The sequence below is a fragment of the Helicoverpa zea genome, chromosome 25, assembly GCF_022581195.2.
Source record: "Helicoverpa zea isolate HzStark_Cry1AcR chromosome 25, ilHelZeax1.1, whole genome shotgun sequence".
NCBI lineage: Eukaryota > Metazoa > Arthropoda > Insecta > Lepidoptera > Noctuidae > Helicoverpa > Helicoverpa zea.
Window position 1 is genome coordinate 1,417,308 of NC_061476.1, and position 19,707 is coordinate 1,437,014.

At 39.6% G+C, this 19,707-nt stretch overlaps 4 protein-coding genes across 7 annotated transcripts in view; 3 read left to right on the plus strand and 1 right to left on the minus strand.

The window, feature by feature from the left end:
* The first annotated feature begins 2,339 nt into the window (after positions 1 to 2,339).
* LOC124642550 lies at positions 2,340 to 2,875 on the plus strand. Its single transcript, XM_047180978.1, has 2 exons — positions 2,340 to 2,517; positions 2,643 to 2,875. Exons 1-2 carry the CDS (start codon positions 2,340 to 2,342, stop codon positions 2,873 to 2,875), a joined length of 411 nt encoding a protein of 136 aa, XP_047036934.1.
* A 463-nt stretch (positions 2,876 to 3,338) lies between these two features.
* On the plus strand, positions 3,339 to 3,924 carry LOC124642815 (WAS/WASL-interacting protein family member 3-like). Its single transcript, XM_047181480.1, has one exon. The coding sequence runs from the start codon at positions 3,442 to 3,444 to the stop codon at positions 3,919 to 3,921; it is 480 nt and encodes a 159-aa protein (XP_047037436.1). The 5' UTR covers positions 3,339 to 3,441; the 3' UTR covers positions 3,922 to 3,924.
* A 6,733-nt stretch (positions 3,925 to 10,657) lies between these two features.
* LOC124642832 (glutamic acid-rich protein-like) lies at positions 10,658 to 12,883 on the plus strand. The gene has a single exon (XM_047181559.1). It carries the CDS (start codon positions 10,658 to 10,660, stop codon positions 12,866 to 12,868), a length of 2,211 nt encoding a protein of 736 aa, XP_047037515.1. The 3' UTR covers positions 12,869 to 12,883.
* Positions 12,884 to 12,947: 64 nt separating this feature from the next.
* Positions 12,948 to 19,707, minus strand: part of LOC124642743 (muscle calcium channel subunit alpha-1-like) — a 79,075-nt gene continuing 72,315 nt past the window's right edge. For 3 of the 4 annotated variants that reach the window (XM_047181361.1, XM_047181360.1, XM_047181363.1), the window contains 6 exons: positions 19,134 to 19,226; positions 18,659 to 18,699; positions 18,057 to 18,133; positions 14,289 to 14,395; positions 13,914 to 13,980; positions 12,948 to 13,585 (listed from right to left, as the gene is read on the minus strand). In XM_047181361.1, the coding sequence (XP_047037317.1) occupies positions 13,514 to 13,585; positions 13,914 to 13,980; positions 14,289 to 14,395; positions 18,057 to 18,133; positions 18,659 to 18,699; positions 19,134 to 19,226 (457 nt within the window). In that variant the 3' untranslated portion in view covers positions 12,948 to 13,513. Of the gene's footprint in view, positions 13,586 to 13,913; positions 13,981 to 14,288; positions 14,396 to 18,056; positions 18,134 to 18,658; positions 18,700 to 19,133; positions 19,227 to 19,707 lie in introns of those variants that run through there. The other variant, XR_006985810.1, reaches the window with a different exon arrangement.

The following is a 19,707-nucleotide window of genomic DNA, read 5'->3' on the forward strand; positions in this document are numbered from 1 at the left end:
ATTATTTTTTCTTGAAAGTAAGAACATACCATGACAAAGTGAAGTCTGTTTTCATTGATATTTTACCTACTGCTAGTTTTATGGCACATCTGTTTCTGCACGATTTTCTTAATCCATAATTCAAGATGGCGGGCGGGAACAAATTAAAGCATATTTGTAAAATTGAATTGTAAATGAAAAGTATGATATACAAGCGTTGTAATAGCATGAACAGCGTGTAATTTTACTAACTTGACTCTCGAATAGTTTATATGTGTAAGTTTATACCTTGATATGTATTTTCTATTTTATAATTGTAGTTTCATAGACATCCATCTGACGCAGGTGTCAAAATCGCTCTGATTTGCCATTTTGGGCACTGCATAGTCTGCAGTGCAGTTCAGTGTGGTAAGCTTTTTGTTCGGAACGTTCTATCTAGTACGTATATAGTACATATATATCGATGAATGTCAATCTTTATCCGAAAACAACATATGGATCGGTTATTGTAATCCGGCAGTGAGTCGAAGGTTCACACAGCCACTAATGGCGCATCCACACATGCCCGGCGGCATTTGCCGCATCTCAGCCGCGGCACGCGCGGCTTTTGGTTACCGGCGGCAGTTTGCTTGCGGCTTCGATACGGAGTGGTAGTGCTGTCGTATAATTTCATAGAAGTAAATAACGAAATGACAGAATTTAACTGGGATGATAGTGCAGTACTTTTATTAATAGAAAAGTGTCAAGAAACAGCGTACCAAGTGAAAAATAAGAGTCTCCTGTAGCCAGGTATCTCAAAATAATTGCTAGTCGATCGGAAGCTGACACAGCATTTCTCCAGCGGGTGTCAGTTTTTGATATCATGGGTCCAGTTTCAGTAATATTTCAAATTCTTCACTAGAGATCCTTAGAAAAGTGTTAAATTTCGAACGAATATTTCTTCGGTTTATGTCATCCTTTCTAAAATCTTCAAGTATCAGGGACACATTAGGCCTATTTCGTAGACTTGGTCTGACCCAATATCTTCGTTTGATTTTGCGGTTCTTTTTACGAATAATAACATACAATACTACACTTGCGATACACGCAACTATATCATAGTCCAACATCTTTCAATCCTACGTACACGACTAACTTCGACGAAAGTCACAACACTACTGCGAAAATTGCAACCGCATCTGCAGGCCGCCGGTAACCGCCGGTAAAGCCGGCGGCCTGCATTCAGCGGCAAGGCGGTCTGAAACCCGGCGGCATAAGCCGGCGGCATGTGTGGATGCACCATTACAAAGGAATCCAGAATTTGCCAGAGCCATTTATAGTCAGGCCCAAAACTAGCGAAAACTTTTTTCCGCGGTTTCGCCTGAGTACCGTGGGAACTACCCGTACCGGGATAAATTATGGCCATGTTAATCGGGAATAGTCTTCACTAATGATAATAAATGAAAACTTTGAAAAACTTATTTGTAATCATGAGCAGAATCACAAATGTACTAGAATATTACCAGTCACCCTATATATCGATGCCCTGTACTGTAAAATAATTGTGAAATTAGACCTTCTTGAGACTAAACAACTAACCTTTTTGGTGCGTAACAGAATACAATGAACATCAATACTGGCCAAATTATTCTATGCTTCAATCCTCAATACTTTTTATAACACAAACAATATAAAGAAAACGCATGAAGTCCGCCAGTCTACCAGTCTACTACTAAATAAACGCGAAAAACGAACAAAAATGACTTCAAAAATTTAAACACAGCATGTCTAATCACGAGAACTGTGGAAACTGCAGAAGGAAGAGTAAATGTCTGCCATGCGTGAAGCCTTACTCCCAGGATTCGCTTTGTGAGGAGAAGCATCAAGTCGTCCACAATTGCATGGGCGCGAACCAAACGGCTTGCCAATGCACCGCTGAGAACCCTTGCTGCAAAAAAACAGAAAACAAATACAATCACAGGAAGTCGCATAACCACTAAACTTGACAAGCTTGAGAATATTAGGAAAATAATTTGCAATTTTAAAATATCATTTTAATCAAGTAAGTTTCTCATTCCACCATTTTCTTCTTTTTACTCTGTTCCAATGGTATTTGGGGAATTAATTCATTTTTCTCGTGGTTTTCCTCTGCCTTTGTAGCATGTATTTTACACCCTCTTATAACATGATCAAGCCACGACAAGTACTGACCTCTCGTTTATCTGTCACATGCTCTTACTTAAAGGCCCCTTCTGATATACTCATTTCTCACTTTTTCAGTTACACTACTCATCCACAACATAATACCATGATCGTCTGTATGTACCTAACAAGGGTGTTTATTATCAAATAATTTGCTTGTCTTTACAGACGCAAATCCAATGGGGGATGCTGTACACGTGAAGGTCTGTGAGGGGGCGCCATACGATGAGGAGGAGGATGACGATCCCCCACATCCCTGTGATGACCCCCCTCGTCCCTGCAATCCATTCAAAGTGGAAGGGGACTGTCCATTTCCTTACCTCTGTTTTGAAAGGTTAAAGAATCCATCTATAGGTAGTAAGTATTTTCAAATCAACTAGGTTGGCATGGATGCCGTCGCGTTTATTACTAATATTATAAGTTTTTTCTTTCTATAGTTCCTTTCAAAACAGCAGTTTTCTATAAAAAAGATTGTTTTCCAGCAAAGTGCCTGGGAGTCCCGTTCATGCATGCAAAAATTTGTGGTAAAAAGGGCAAACCTACTGCTCCGAAGAAAACAGTGAAGGAAGGTCATCATCCTTGTGACCCTCTGCCTCCATGCAGCACGATGAAAAAGATGAGAACATGTCGGGAACCGGCACTATGCTTCCACAGGATCAAGAACCCTGAATGGCCGAAGAAACCAATTACGTCGGACTGCAATCCAGATTTATAGAATATATTAAAATTATAAAATGTCATGAAATAATAATAATAATATGTTTGGTGGATGTTTTGTTTCATTGATCGTCATTACACTTGTCTGTCTTTTGGGTTACCCAAAGTTGATTCTACATACTCCAAACCTGTAAAGGTGGATCTAGACAATACGAGCTTGGGGCTAAGGGCCGAGTCACCGGAATGGTAGCGGCTAGCAGCGACGCGGCAAGCTCTCAGTGTAAAATATTATTTTAAAGTACATACTTAAAAGACCAGTATCGCTCGAAAAGCTTGAAAAGTCGCGAGGAAACCTGCGACTTGTGGTGTTTCTACTTGCAGCTGCCAGCGGCCACGCAAGGCCGCTGGTGGCATCGCTAGCGGCTGTGCGGACCTCACAGGTGATATCTCTGTTAGAAACTCTTTTCTCGGTAGTATATCTGGCAATTTTTATATCTATTCCCACATGACATCTGCTAGATTTTCTAAAAAAAAAAATCACGTGTCCAAACGTCACTGCAACACCGACCGTCCGACGGACAACACACCGCCAGCAAAATAGAATTTCCATAGCCCAGACCAACAATGGGTCAAATCTTCATGAGAAAATGTCATCCGGACCCAGGAGACCCACCACCACCACCACCACCACCGCCTATCCCGCCGCAAACACCATGTGAAGTACAAAAACTCGCGCAGTTGAAAGCTAAGAAGGCAAAATTGAAGAAATGTGTACCAATCTGCAAACCACCACCACCACCACCAAAAGCCAAACCCTGCGAAGACCAGGGCTGTCTCTGCATCGAGCGAGTGAAACACCCATTCTACCCAAACCCCTGCGAACTTAACCAACAGATTAAGTGCGTTGTCGAAAGAGTCCTTCCTGGAAGACCTCGATGTGTGTACTTTAATGAAAAAGGGATAGACCACAATCCTGTGGGTGTTCCATGTAGACGAGACCCTCCACCTGCATCAGCACCACCCCGTCCGCTTACCACTTGTGAACAACAAAAGAAGATCAGAGAAGCATACCTAGCTAGATACCGAAAAAATAGGGAATGGTAACATGGTCAATAACTATCTGAAATCAGCAACCACATAGTTACAGTCATTTGCAGTCGAACAAAATATAAGTTTTAAATAAAATCTTGTTTTTCTTTTGTACTAGGTCTTCCGTACCTTTAGAACGATCTCTCACCCTGCCAAACGCACAACCCTGGTAGGGGAGATAGTCCTTGAGGTAAATTCTCAGAAACTATTACCGCCTTCTTTTTTGCCAGAGTTTCCAGGGTAGCGCCGCGATTATCCTTGTCCACCAGGAATTTGAGTGGTGGGGGTAGTTCTCCACCAACCCCGCACGTCACAAATCCAGAACAGCACAATGGGCCCGTGCATGGTATGTCATGCAATAACAGGCATGCCATATAGACTATGGGCATTTTTATTCCCTCGCATATTTGCCTGTACTCTCATGAGCCATTCTTGGTATACTTTTCACTCTATGGCAAAAAAATTATTTGCAATGCGATTGGTTGCGTTGGTGGATACCACTTTGTTATGAAACCGCATCTTTGCCTGCTTATCAGGCCTTATTAGCAGTTCAGCACTTTTTAGGGTTCCGTACCCAAAAGGGTAAAACGGGACCCTATTGTTTTCGCTCCTCAGTCCGTCCGTCCGTCTGTCCGTCCGTCCGTCTATCACCAGGCTGTATCTCATGAACCGTGATATATAGTGAGAGAGTTGAAATTTTCACAGATGATGCATTTCTGTTGCCGCTATAACAACAAATACTGAAAACTGAATGAACTGTTACTTGTGAGATGACGGCAGATAGAAGAGTATGGAAGAAGAAAACATGCTGCGCCGACCCCAAATAAAATTGGGATAAGGGCAGGAGGATGATGATGATGACTGAAAACTGAAACATGATTTTTTTTGCTCATTTTTGCTCTGGTACGGAACCGAGTCCGACTCGCACCTGGCCGGATTTTTTATTTATTCCTTTATTATACATAGAAAATACTGCACTGCCCCAAATATATTTGTGTTCTCATCATCATCTTCCGAGCCTCTTCCTAAGGCTATTTTTGTGTTGTATAGAGATGTAAAGTGACCGTCACGTTATATGTGACCGATTAATCTGACCGAGCATATTGGACATTTATCCAATTTGACCGGTCACTTATTGTCATTTATTGTCAGCAACGTCAGAATCGTTTTTTTTTGTTTAAAAATAGAATTTATTAGAAATAAACGTTTTTTCTTTCTTTATTTTATAAAACTACGGAAGTTTTAGACTCATCGAAGGTAACCAAATGTCATTCATCGATCTTTAAGATAAGATTTCGCCCGGCGGGAGATGTCGTGCGGTGTTCCGCAGGCGTCGGTTCTGGGCCGCTCTTGTGGAACATCGGCTACGAATAGGTGCTGCGCGCCGACCTCCCTAGCGGCGTCAGCGTGGTCTGCTACGCTGACGACACGTTGGTTCTGGCACAAGGGAGGTCGCACCAGGAGGCGGCCGAGATAATGACGCGCGGGGTTGCGACGATCATCGAGAGGATCTAGCTGCTGGGCCTGGAGGTGACCTTGCACAAATCCGAGGCCATGTGCTTTCATGGGCTTCGGAACGCGCCACCTTCAGGCTCCCAAGTCACGGTGGGGGGGGGGGGGGTTCCCATCGGCGTCGAGAGGGCGATGAAGTACCTAGGACTCGTCCTCGACAGCCGGTGGAACTTCGTTGAGCATTTCCAACGTTTGGGCCCCAAACTGGAGAAGGCAGGTGCTGCCTTCAAACGGCTCCTGCCCAATCTGGGAGGCCCAAACGCCCCCTGCCGTAAACTCTACGCGGGGGTCATGCGGTCCATGGCCCTTTACGGGGCCCCGGTATGGGCACGTTCGGTACGGCCGCGTGCTGTACACTACCTGAACGTGCCCCAAAAGGTGATAGCCATTAGGCTAATCCGGAGGTACCGTACGATCTCCCGCGAAGCAGCTGGCCTACTTGCTGGACTGCCACCGTGGGATCTGGAGGCGAGAGTCTTCTTGCGCCTGTACGACTGGCGCGAGGAGACACTGCGCCGGGGGGAAACTCCGCTGCCGCGGCAAGTTGTCGCGCAGCGGGCGGAGCTCCGGCGCGATCTCATGGTGGCCTGGAGGGAGCGACTGTCGCAACCCAGTGCAGGGCACGCCACCATCGTGGCGGTAAGTCCCCTCTTTGAGGAGTGCCTCGGGAGGAGTCATGGCGCCCTCACGTACCGCATGACGCAGGTCCTCACCGGACACGGTTGTTTCGGGAGGTACCTGTACCGAATCGGTCGTGAGGAGGCGCCCGGGTGTCACCACTGTCCGGACAGCCCCGAGGACACGGTGGACCACACAGTCCAGGTGTGCCCCGCATGGGAAGGGCACCGCTGGGTCCTCGTCGAGGCTTTAGGCGGCGGCGACCTCTCGCGTCCGGCCCTGATCCAGGCCATGGTCCGGGGCGAGAGGGAATGGGATGCCGTCGCCTCCTTCTGCGAAGCAATCATGCTCGAGAAGGAGGAGGCGGAACGCCAGAGAGTTCGCACCTCTCATCCCAGCCGCCGTGCTGGACCAGGTAGACACCACGGGCGCCGGGTGTCGCGAGATGACTCCCGGCCACCGTACCCACACTGTGGGTCTGTGGGCGGTGAGTTCCGGTGGCTCATCGTCCCTCTGTCTACTTAGACGACAGACCCGTGTCGACACGCGCTCCTCAAAGAGATGTCAGCAACCCCAGAGGGGCCCAGTTGGGCCAAGGCCTGCCGGGGCTGCGGGTTGTTCGAAAGAGTTACCGCGGCTCTGGTACATAAAAGGCCTACGACGGAACACGACGGTTTTTAGTCAGTAAGAGTCTGACACTCCCTCACCGCTGCTAAACCACAGCGGGATTGATGATTGATGATTTCATCATTTGATGATTTTTAACGTCGATAAAAAAAAAGATTTCGCCGACACTCTATGATTAATGATTTGTCAGTATACATCAATAAAAATAAATACGTACTTGAGAGTATCTTTTTAAAAGGTTACCTATGCACTATGTTGGTTTAGAAAGGCAATTATGATGATGATGATGATGTCCTCCTAGCCGATTATCGGCTACGGCGGCTGTTCTCATGTAAGGAGATTAGCCAAATGCGCAGGACATATTATAGTGCACAAGCATTTGCGCAGACACAGGTGCACTCCCTATTCCTTCACTCTCATAGCCCGATGGGACGGCAATCCGACACGACCGGAAAGAGATCAGGCGCAGGACCGACATTTACGTGCTCTCCGATGCACGGGTGAATCAATCACCAACTTCCAGGCTTCGGGCTGCTTTGTGAAAGTCTTCTAAAACCCACAAAGCGATTTCGGCCCGACTCGGGAATCGAACCCGAGACCTCGTGCTCAGCAGCCACACTTGCGACAGCTAGACCAACGAGGCAGTTGCAATTATAGGTATTATTTCACATTCATAATGTTTTTAATTTGCTTGAGACGAAAATAATAATTGTAGCAAGTAAAAAATACTTATTTAATATATCTGACCAGTCTGACAATAAATGTCCAATGTGACCGGTCATTTAATATTAAATGACGGTCACTTATCGTATGTGACCGTCAGTTTACAACACTAGTTGTATTACTACGAATACTCTCTTTCAGTTTTTGTTGACAAACCTCTTTTGAAACTGCTATCTATATCTGGCAGGTACGTTCTTAATGACATCGTAAAATTTGGCACATAGCTTCGTCACCAAGTCTCCACACCCTTCATATAAAAAAAATGGAAACCAAATAAAAATTGCAGCAAATAATGTTTATGAAAAAATGCTCTGACGTGCCTCAAACAGAAGCAGCTGCACCAGGTATATATATTTTATGAATTAAGTAAATAATAATTATGGAGTCCAGACCAATCATCAGCCCCGATGTTCCCTTGGCGATCAGCCAGCTGCGCAGGACATCTTATAGTGCATAAGCATTTGCGCAGACACAAGTGCACTCACTATTCCTTTACTCTCATAGCCTGATGGGCCGGTGATCCGACACGACCGGACAGAGATTAGGCTCAGGACTGACATTTAGGTGCTCTCCAATGTACAGATCTGTTAAATAGGAGTTTAGGAAGCAAAAAAAACTTTGTAAATTTTTGATGGCCATACAAAACTGAATTACTATGACATTGCTATATACTTCATTTGAAACATGAGGGTTCCTTATTCAGAAGCAAAAAAAACTTTGTAAATTTTTGATGGCCATACAAAACTGAATTACTATGACATTGCTATATACTTCATTTGAAACATGAGGGTTCCTTATTCAATGTAGGCAGGTTCAGCTGATTGTCCCGTTAGTCCACACGTTGGGTGGGACATCCCTAAAAAAATCCCTAAAGGTATGTAGGTGAAACCGATTCACTTTTTTCATTTCTGACACTTAGGCGAATATTAGACACAAAACGCCCATCCTTCCACACTTCCTATGTTTTTGCTGGGAAGAAGTGGCGCAACAAACTCCCCAGCAACACATGTCTGTCTGTAGGTTAGAACTTTTCAACAATTCATTATATATACATTTGTGTGCAATATGTATTACATTACACAATATGCAGCCACCACATGCTAGCTAGCACTCACCCTACATACCTTAATTAACTGAAGCATTGAATGAATTTAATGAAAAGAAAAATAGCTTCCAATTATTTATAATAGGATATAAGGGAGTGTCCCACCTACATGTGCTATAATGTACAACATGGATGAAACGAATATAGTAAATAGACCACTCAGCCAGAAACATTAAAAAATATATATATAAAAAGAGTTTACATAATTATATAGTACACCAAGCTTGTGTACGCCTGCATCTTGTAGCGGTACGTGACACTTGACAGGTGGTAAGAAATGACTGATCTTCAGCGGCTTGAAGTAGATTGTGATTGGAGCTCGCTTCAAGATTAAATCCGTAAAAGTAGTTTTATTTAAATGTTAACTTTTTCTTGAGTTTCACCCTCCAGAAATAAAAAAAAATATCTTTAAAGGACAATGCTAAAAAAAAACCCAAGCCCGGCGCAAACGAAAAGTAACTCAAATTATAGGTAATAATAAGTAATGAAATACTGCATAGGAGGCATCATCGAAATCAATGGCTACATGTGTGAAATTGCTATTTGATTTTTTAAAGGGGTAACATGAGCAGCTGGGGCTTACAGTTTAATTAAAGTGCTATCTGAAACAACAAACAAGTAATATGGCAAGTAATAAGCCTCTCCAAAAAGATAAATCTCTCCAAAAAGTACAGCTCGGGACTTTGGGATGCGGCGCAAGCCTTGTCCAAACCGGGTTAACTTCACTTTAGCAGTGTTCTATAACACCTAAGTTCTTTATACGAGGGAAAATGGCAGGAATGGCATATCAGGATATTACTGCTCCTGTATTCATGGGTGGAGGACATTGGGCTGCAGCGCTCACGTCATCGCGTCATGAGCGTCTTACATTACTTAGGGTGGGCTAGACATGAGGAACAGTTCGCGCATCCCGCAACATTTTTGGATCTTGTCGTGTTAGAAGTAAAGAATCGATGACTTTTAAGCGTTATTATTAAAATGAAAAGTACATTTATATCGTGTTTTAGTTCTATTATCCTATTATCTTGTAAAAGTAGGTAGAATAGTGGAGAAGTTGCCATAAACATGTCATTATGTATACTCTTAAACCACAACTGTATGTGTTTGCTGTTCCTTTTACAAATACATTATGTTACCTCTAAGATCTCGAGTAGCAATGTACCGCAGATGTTAAAATTCGAATAGCAATTTCACACATATAGCCACTGATTTCGATAATGCCCCCTATGTAATATTTAATTACTTATTTTTACCTTTATTTTGAGTTACATTTCTTTTGCGCCGGGCCTGGGTTTTTTTCTCATACTTCATGAGCATTTTCCTTTAAACTCTTATGAACCCGGTACAGTAAAAATTCCTTCCAATATTCAAAGCTAGAGTTAGACTCACTTTTTAGGTATTTGACTTTTAGAATAATGCCACTGTACATATCTGTTTTTTTTCATACCTTTAAATATGATAACTCTAATGATGACATTTTTCAGAAGGGATGAGGCTGTTATTCCTTTTAACTCTATGGTACTTTATATAATGACATTGGTAGCCTAGATAATAGCTTTTTTTAATATTAATCCCGGCGTGCACTCGCGGTTCAATATTTTATGGTGAAAATGGTATCTTTACGCAGTGTCAATAAAATGAAAATTTCAACAATCAAAACTGCCAGTCGTCACTAATTATATTCTTTCTTGTCTATTTATAGAGCCACCAAAGAAAACACCATCAGTAACAACAACCCCAGAACCAGAACCAGAAAAACCCAAGAAAAAATGCAAATCGAAAAAAAGCGCAACTGAACTGCCCTACTGTGACGAAGCACCGGCTATCCCCCCACCACCACCCACACCTACAATCATCATAGCAGACGATACACCACCACCAAAGAAGAAACGAAGTTGTGACAGCTGTCTCTGTCTAGAAAGAGTTAGGAACCCACCACTGCCGACAAAGGAACAACTAGCTGCTGCCGAGGATCCAAGAATAAACTGCGTAGTTAAAAGGCAACTGCCAGGTACGGCCCGGTGTGACAGAATTTTGGCATTAACAGCCGCAACTGAAGACGAAGACGCAGAAAATAAACCCCCTCCACCAGGTAACCAGTGTCTGCCAGAAGTGAGACCCCTTAAACAGAGGGCGACCGGCACAGAATGCATGGATAGTTAGGATATGCGGAAAATGGCTGACGACAAGTACGTAGACAACAGTCCACGTAGCTCCAATGTTGATTCATTAATAGAGAAGCTAAGGGTGGAAATATCCAATGACTCTGAAGATGACTTCATGAATACAAGAAGACTGACTATTCAGTCTACAGCAAACAGAGCAGACATGACGAATGAGACTACCCACGACATCGATAAAGAAATAACTGAACTAGAGAACCTAATTAAAAGGTTACAAGCAGAAATTGTTGAGATGACCGAATCTGCGAGCAAACCTTTAAATGAATATTACCCTGATGATGCTTTAAATGAAGAAAACAGCTTTATCATCAGGGATCAGGATCAGGGAGAACGGCACTTGTCACCTCTAGTGAAAAATGACATAAACGACGAAAACGATTTTAAAATTAGAAAACACGGATCGGATGTCATCTTCCCGGTCATATTGAAAGACAATGGCTTGTTAAATGAACAAGAAAAACTGTTTGCAGAAAAAATGTCAAACCCCCCGACAGTTGTTTCTAAAGACGCAGACACTGATAGTGAAGCTATAGATGGCGTAAGACGCAATTTTTCAGTACTGTGGGATGATACGCCAAATTCAAATGACACAAATTCTATACCTAATCCAATCATTAGCGAAATGCAACCAAAACCCTTAATAGATCCGGCCTTGGAACAAGCAATACCGGTAGGTGACCTGAAGTTTGTGAGCAATATATCGAAACCACCAGATAAGACTACAACAATAATTGCCCAAGTGGAACCACCTACTAATATTGACAAAATTCACGATGATGACGACGAAGAAGCAGCTAAAAATTTTGATGAAGATCACAATCAAGACATTGAAAATACGAATTCTAGCCCAACTGCCAACGATGATATTTCAAAAATAGAAACTAGTAGTTTTTCTAGCTTATCTGTGAATGACAATATTTCAAAAATAGAAACATTAAGTCTTTCAGAAATTGTCAATGAGCACGGATCCGAAGATCTACCTGTAACATTGAATAATGAAGCTATTATTCAGAGTGATCAAGTTAAGACCTTACCCGGTGGTGCGGAGAACCTTACCACTGTTACTACAGACCCAAAAATCGCAGATTCTAACAGATCACCATCTTCAGAATCTAAAAAATCTATTCTCAAACTAAGCAAGAAAGATTTACACGCGGCTCCTCCTAGTAATACAACTGAACAAATAATATCAACCATACTCCCTAAAGATAATCTAAATACTAACCAAGAGGCAACTAAAACTCCCGCAAAACCTGTTTCAAAATCTGAAAGCAATGACAGTGGCATAATGAAAACTGTCAACAAGAAATTGCGTAAACTTGTGGGTAAAGTTAGTAAAGCTTCTATAGATAGCAACAAAAATGAAACTAAGACTCAAAATTCTTCGACATCAGATAGTGATATGTCAAAAAAGAATCGGAAATCTGCTTCTAAGGCAAAAAGTAAAGATTCGCTGACACAAGACGAGAAGGGTAAAAACAAAACTATACATGAATCAAAGTCTTCCACTAATAATAAAGAAACAGCTACTGCCAAACCTCATAGGAGCTCAAATTCCGCCCATAAAGGCTCTCACAAGACAGGAAAGGTAAAGTCTAAATCATCTCTTTCTCAATCCAGTATTGATAACCCCAATTCTAGGAATGAGAGTGAGGGCAAAATAAAAGCAATAAAGTCAAAATCTATCAAGTCTTTGAATTCTGCTAAAGATTTGATATCAAAAGTCGTAACCAAACATGTTGAGAACAAAGATAATATAGCGAAGGAAAATGTACTAAATACAGTCAATACCAAAATACCTATCAACGCGACTGAAGGTCCTCAGATTGTGGACACTGAAAATATATTTGCTAAAAGTGAGATTAATTCAACTCAAATACCTGTCACCGTCACAAAGGCAGTCAGTAACGCCGATGTGATTCCAAAGACTTACTCAGGCCTTACAGAAGATTCAATAGCTGATAGTAAAGATGAATCTGCAAAATTAGAAGCTGCAAAAGAAGTGAACACAATGATAGTAACAGAAGATTTTGGTTCTAATGCGGTAGAAGAAGATTTGGAGGGCGAGGAAGATCTAATGGATGAAGAGGATTTGCCTAATGATAACGATTCGACGCCGGGTGATGAACAAGAAGACGAAATGTTGGATTGTGTTGATGATGATGATGAAGAAAACCCTTACGACGTAGACTGACTCACAAACTGAAATAGACCTTCCATTAACTGAAATAAGCTTTTTATTGTAGTTTTAAAAGTAAAAATGAAACAATCCATTCAAAATCCATTCCAACAATTTATTCACAATAACAGGTATATTTCCATACAAAATACATCATTTAAAATATTTTTCATACTAAATAAACATTCACGTTAAAACTTAAGCAAGCATTTATGACTAGAATTTACTCAAAATAATACCCATACAACTTTACATTATAATTCCATTTAAACATGTTTATATACTTTATCAATAAATTAATTTATAGCAGAAAAAATAGCAATATTTATATTTAAGGCGATTAAAATTTTTGGCACAATTTCTCCGTCTACCCATTATAAATAAGGCACATAGCCATGATTACAACATCAGTATACATATTAAAATTTTCCATTTAAAAATTCACTCCTAACCACAAAAATTTTTGACCCCATAGGGGTCTTAGAAAAACACATGGGACCTTTAAGCCAAAAGCTACCTTTATTTACAAAATATTCGTCGAAAAATCAGTTTTTTGTTCTCCTAGCCCAGGGTGGGACTGAAAGCCCAGGGATGGGCAACAAACCCTGACGGTGTCAACCGAAAGGGTACCAACTAATCCAACAAAGATTGTCGTGAAGACTATTTTTTTCTCGGCGGGGGCTGCATCGGAGGCTGGTGGAACGGATGGTATTGCCTTGACAATATGCTTTCCTGAAACAAATTGGAAAATTACAGCCAACGATTTTTTTATGACTCTTAAACCTTATGAAAAGTCATCTGTGTCAATTTAAATGATCTAACTATTACGGTCCGACCATGAGTTACATACAGCTCAGTGTAAGCGAATGGGCAGACAGACAGCGAAGTCTCAAGTCACAGGATTTTTTTTCTTTTAATTAATACAGAATCCTTAAAACTACGAGGACTGACTTCACCCAATCCAAATGCAGATACGAATATTATGTGCTAAGGATTTTTAGAATGCATCATAATTATATTGAATCTAATAAAAATAAATATACAGTTCAAAATGGCTTACCACATCGTTCGGCCTGCGCTGGGCAGATTCCATCCTTCTCTCTTGTAAAATTATCTGATTGGCAGCGCTGTAAACATTGACACATATTAGTTCATATTTTAGAAAAAATCTCTCTTTAAAACCACATGCTAGTTACCAATCCAATGTACCACTTAATTACAGTTTCTTGCCCAAAAAGGGGGTAAGAAAAGACAATAATAATAAGCCAAAAGAACTGGTAGCTATAAACGTTAAAATTGTTACCTAAAAGGGGGTCAAGGAGGCATAATAGGGGGTCAAGAAGGCATAATAGGGGTTCAAGAAGGCATAATAGGGGGTCAAAAAGTTACAAATGGGGGTCAAAAAGTTACAAAGGGGGTCAAAAAAAGGTCTCACGTATCCATTTCCTCCTGGGTAAGGTCGAGCGCCTCCTGCATCTCGCGCGAGGTGCTCTGAATGAAGTCCTTGTCACAGTACTTGCCGAGCCCCTGCTCCGTCAGTACCTGTTCGGGGGTAATAGGGGGTCTTAGCACGAGGCCTTTAGGTAGTGCTGGTTCTAAAAGAGTACTTATCAAAACTACAGATTCTAAGGACTATTCTAAGGACATGGTTTAAAAGGCAGGTAAATACAAGCTACTTTACCTAAACTCTCTCTATACATAAAAAAAGTAATATTCTACATTTTTTATTGTACTTACCTACATCAACATATTAGTTTCTTTAAAAAAATAGCTAAGTAATTCAAATCTACATTTAACTACTATATAGTCCCCAGGCTGGCGAACAAATTTTTTTTTGATACATATACATTTAAGACTTTGTGAGTGCCTTCCTTACGATGAGTCCGACTAACTTTTCGAATGCGCAAATTTTGGTGCCGCTGCGTTTTTTAATGCTTGACTCCTGAAATTGTCGATATGACGTCACTATGGCTCTTCGTACATACACGTTTCATCTTTTGAGATTCGTTTAATAAAGTTAACTAGAGAATGGTGGTCAACTTGTCCGATAAAGATCGTGCTGCGTTTGGAGTGTCCACCATCCTGAAAATGTCGATATGACGTCACTATGACTCTTCGTACATACCTGTTTCATTTTTTGAGATTCGTTTAACAAAGTTAACTAGAAAATGGTGGTCAACTTGTCCGATAAAGATCGTGCTGCGTTTGGAGTGTCCACCATCCTGAAAATGTCGGTATGACGTCACTACGACTCTTCGTACATACCTGTTTCATTTTTTGAGATTTGTTTAATAAAGTTAACTAGAAAATTGTGGTAAGCTTGTCCGACAAAGATCATGCTGCATATGGAGTGTCCACCGTCCGGAAAATATAGATATATTTTAAGATTTGGTATAAAGTACTGACAATTGGTGTGGAGTATGTTAATAGTAAATGTTGCATTTAGAAAGTCGTTTCGAATGACATATGTATCATTACTACAGGAGGGATTTATTAACTTGAAAACACCTATCGATAAAATAATCTTATATAAGCTCTAGCTTCTGAAATACTAACAATTCGCCGAAGTTTTTTTAGTATGAAATGTTGCATTTAAAAACGTCTTTTGAATGATGTATAACTCATTACTAGAGATGGGATTTATTTAATTGAAAACATCTATCAATAATTATAATTTTAAATAAGCTCTAGCTTCTAAACTACTAACAATTTTTCGGAAGTATGTTAACACGAAATGTTTCATTTGGAAAGGTTTTTCAAATAATATATAATTTGTTACTAAAGAAGTAATGGATTAGCTTGACAGAACCTACCGATAATATATTCTTAGAAAAGCTCTAGCTTTTAAAGTACTAACAATTTGTCGGAGTTATGCTAATACAACCTTGCGCTTAAAAAGATCTTTTGATTGAAATATGGCTCATAACTTCAAGTGAGATGTTATTCCTTAACACAATGTAAAGTATCAATAATATGCCTTAGGTCAGTTATGTCTTCCAAAATACTAAGAATCGGTAAGTGGTATGTTAAGACGGAATATAGCGCTTAAAAAGATCTTTCGATTGACATATGGTTCATACCTAGAGGTGGGACATTATTCCCTAACATAGTAAAACCTATCGATAATACGCCTTATTTGGGCTATATCTTCTAAAATACTAAGAATTGATAAGTGGTATGTTGAGACAAAATGTTACACTTAAAAAGACCTTTTCATTGATATATAGTCCATTGATAGATGTGGGATATTATTCCTTAACATAATATAAACTATCAACAATACGTCTTAGTCAGGCTACTTTTTCTAAAATAGTAATTAAAATTGGTAAGTAGTATGCCAATTTAATATACTTAAATAATGCACGTGAATATTTAAGTCAGAAATTGACAAAAAGAATAAACTTCTTCCAATTGTAATATTTTTTTCTCATTTTCTTGTCGAACTGACTATTTGCCTCACTACATTTGTCGGACAAGTCGATATTTGCAATAAGAATAGTATTATCTATCATTGTTGTATTTGACCGACATGTATGTATGGGGAGACACAGTGACGTCATATCGACATGTTTCGGATGGTGGACACTCCAAACGCAGCATGATCTTTATCGGACAAGTTGACCACAATTTTCTAGTTAACTTTGTTAAACGAATCTCAAAAAATGAAACGTGTATGTACGAAGAGTCGTAGTGACGTCATACCGACATTTTCAGGATGGTGGACACTCCAAACGCAGCACGATCTTTATCGGACAAGTTGACCACCATTCTCTAGTTAACTTTATTATATAAACGAATCTCAAAAAATGAAACGTGTATGTACGAAGAGCCATAGTGACGTCATATCGACAATTTCAGGAGTCAAGCATTAAAAAAATCGGTAAAAAAACTTTTAAGTTAAACGGTTTTATATCTTATGTGCACTGAAAAATAAAAAATAAAAAAACAGTTACTTACCTATAAACCTACGTAGGTGGTCCCGGTCATATTAGACTAAAATAAAAACGTGGGGCCCATTCCGTAACTATTGCTGTAATACTTTCTTCTAGCTAGAGGTATAATAGGTGTGGATTGCATCGACTTACTATAATCATAACTGGAGATTTTGACAATCAATAATCAGCCGTAGCGGCTTCATCAGCGAACGCCGAGCTCACGATCTACCAAAGTATAAAGATATGCTTTGCCATAAGTAGGATTTCAGAGGGCCCCACGTTTTTATTTTAGTCTAATATGACCGGGACCACCTACGTAGGTTTATAGGTAAGTAACTGTTTTTTTATTTTTTATTTTTCAGTGCACATAAGATATAAAACCGTTTAACTTAAAAGTTTTTTTACCGATTTTTTATTATCTAGTTTTTAGTATTTAATGATAATGCCTACCGAATATTCTTCATTCTATACATGGGTCAGCAGCGGTGAGGGAGTGCCAGACTCTTACTGACTAAAAACCGTTCTTTTTCGTCGTAGGCCTTTTATGTACCACGACCACGGTAACTCTTTAGGACAATCCCGCAGCCCAGGCAGGCCTTGGCCCTGTTGGGCCCCGTTGGGATTGCTGACAGTATTCTACTTGAGTAGCCGTTTGATTTGATACCCATATTGAGGGGGTTGTGGAAAAATATGTAATCCGCCATTTTGTACCGGCGGCCATCTTGGATTTACAATGTTATTGATATTACTATATTGTATTGTCATCGGAATTAAAGGTGTGTACCAAATTTCAGATCAATCTGACAACAGGAAGGCACTGAAGTTTCAATTTCTAAATTTGACCCAAGAAAGAATGAATAAATAATAAAACAAACGGGGTGAGCTAAATAAAACCGTTTAATAAAAACGCAGCGGCACCAAAATTTGCGCATTCGAAAAGTTTGTCGGACTCATCGTAAGGAAGACACTCACAAAGTCTTAAATGTATATGTATCAAAAAAAACTTTGTTCGCCGGCCTGGGGACTATACATTCTACCTAAGTAGTAGGTACCTAGGTAATGCCCCATGAGGTAGCTTGAAAAGATAAAATACAATTAACACAACAGATAGGTACTGTTAAAAAAATGTCATTCCGAACTCTTTAACGGTGCAAAAAGTTCGTACCATATTTTTATAGTTTATAGTTTCCACTTTGCATTAATGAATCAAAAGACATAATCGTCGATTTATCATAACTGAAGAAGTGATGGAGAAGAATATAACTTACTCGAGTAATAAGATTCTCCGCTGGATTCTCTATGCAATAAGGCACGTTGTTGAGGGGTCTCGTCTTTTTGTCACGATCTGAAATACAATCAACAAAATAAATGTTTTTAGAAATACTTAACTATACTTATGTTCACAGTTTAATTTGGTCAGAATTCATGGGTTCTGGAAGCCTGTATGTAATTTTAATTAAATCTATCTTCACACAAATTATGAATACTTTCGTCGTTTTATTAGTTCAGCCGATAGATGGCGCTTATTTCAATAACACTGGAAAATAGACAAAACAGTGTTTAAATTAATTTATGAAAGTTATTTAAAAGTTGTTAATTAAACATTCCCTCATGCAAAATGCTCTATTAATAAATTATATAATTGTTAGTGCGTCATAACAACAAATGGTTTTAGTTAAAAAATATTAAAGTCAAAATCAGGAGTACATTATTATCTTACCATCCTTCCTTGCTCACCAATGTAAGATCTAAATATATTTTTTACGACATTCCTTTTTTTTAAACTCATGCAAAGTCATCCCTGATTAATAAACATAGCATGAAAATAAATAGATTGCTACACAATCACAACACACTAAAACGGACTTACAGTTCTTTCTCATAGTCTGCATTAAATCGTTGGACGTTTTTCTGTGAATATTATTTTAGTTACATACCTACTTCTTTCTTTTATATAAAAATATCATACGGAAATATTTTTTGTAGTAATTTTAATAAATTATTACTACTAACGCCATCTTACGCATTATCACAGAAACACGTAACAAGAGGATTTATGACACGCAGCAGAAGAACGCATTTCACAAGCTTAGTTACGTTTCAATAAATTACACTAGATGGCGCTGTACTCAATTTTGGTTCTTACATGAATTGTTTTGTTTTTTCTCATTCTATCTGTTATAACATTTTTAAATACACAAAAACTAAATGATTTTAATGTGCCATGATTTAAAATGAAATTAAAACATTGATCACGACACAGATAAACGTAATATTGTAAGAAGCTACTGTAAGATACGACAATAATTACTAGAATTATTTGGAATAACAGTGGGTATACGTACTCTATAGCTTTGAATATCTTTTCCGAGTCCTTGCCGTGAAGGAGAGGTTGCATCGCGATTTCTTCGTCGCTTTGATTGCCGTCTTCGTGTTTACTGAAAACAAAAACAAAAAAGATTATAAACAAGTACCTACATAATGTTATATTAATCAGGGGTTTCTTAGTTTAAATGTCATAGAAATTAGTAGAAAAATATAACCAATACCTACGCTGAGTAAAAGGAAAAGGGTCGACCGATTGTAAAGGACCATGGGCAAAAATGTATGAAGCCTGGGCCCCGATTCTCCTAAGTTAATAATGTCAAAATCGAATAGAAATCGAATCGCAATATGATCGTAATAGCAGTTTTAACCATATCGGGCATTCTGCTACTAATAAAAGACCAATCGTATTCGATTGACATTTGATTGGTGTGCGATTGGTCTGCTATTTTGATGATTTTGGTCTATACGGTAGTTTGCTGTACAATCATTTTGCAATCGTAAATCATTTGCAGACAAAATGATTCATTATTGAATGACAGAAAAGGATAAAAACGTTTATTTCAAAGAAAAAATAGCGGAATGCCACATACG

What these genes read in the sequence shown, in the direction of transcription:
- LOC124642815 (XM_047181480.1), top strand. Translation starts at nt 3,442, where the DNA reads ATGGGTCAAATCTTCATGAGAAAATGTCATCCGGACCCAGGAGACCCA.
- LOC124642550 (XM_047180978.1), top strand. Translation starts at nt 2,340, where the DNA reads ATGGGGGATGCTGTACACGTGAAGGTCTGTGAGGGGGCGCCATACGAT. An exon ending in AAAGAATCCATCTATAGGTA is followed by an intron (nt 2,518 to 2,642) that starts GTAAGTATTTTC and finishes ATTGTTTTCCAG; the next exon opens with CAAAGTGCCTGGGAGTCCCG.
- LOC124642832 (XM_047181559.1), top strand. Translation starts at nt 10,658, where the DNA reads ATGCGGAAAATGGCTGACGACAAGTACGTAGACAACAGTCCACGTAGC.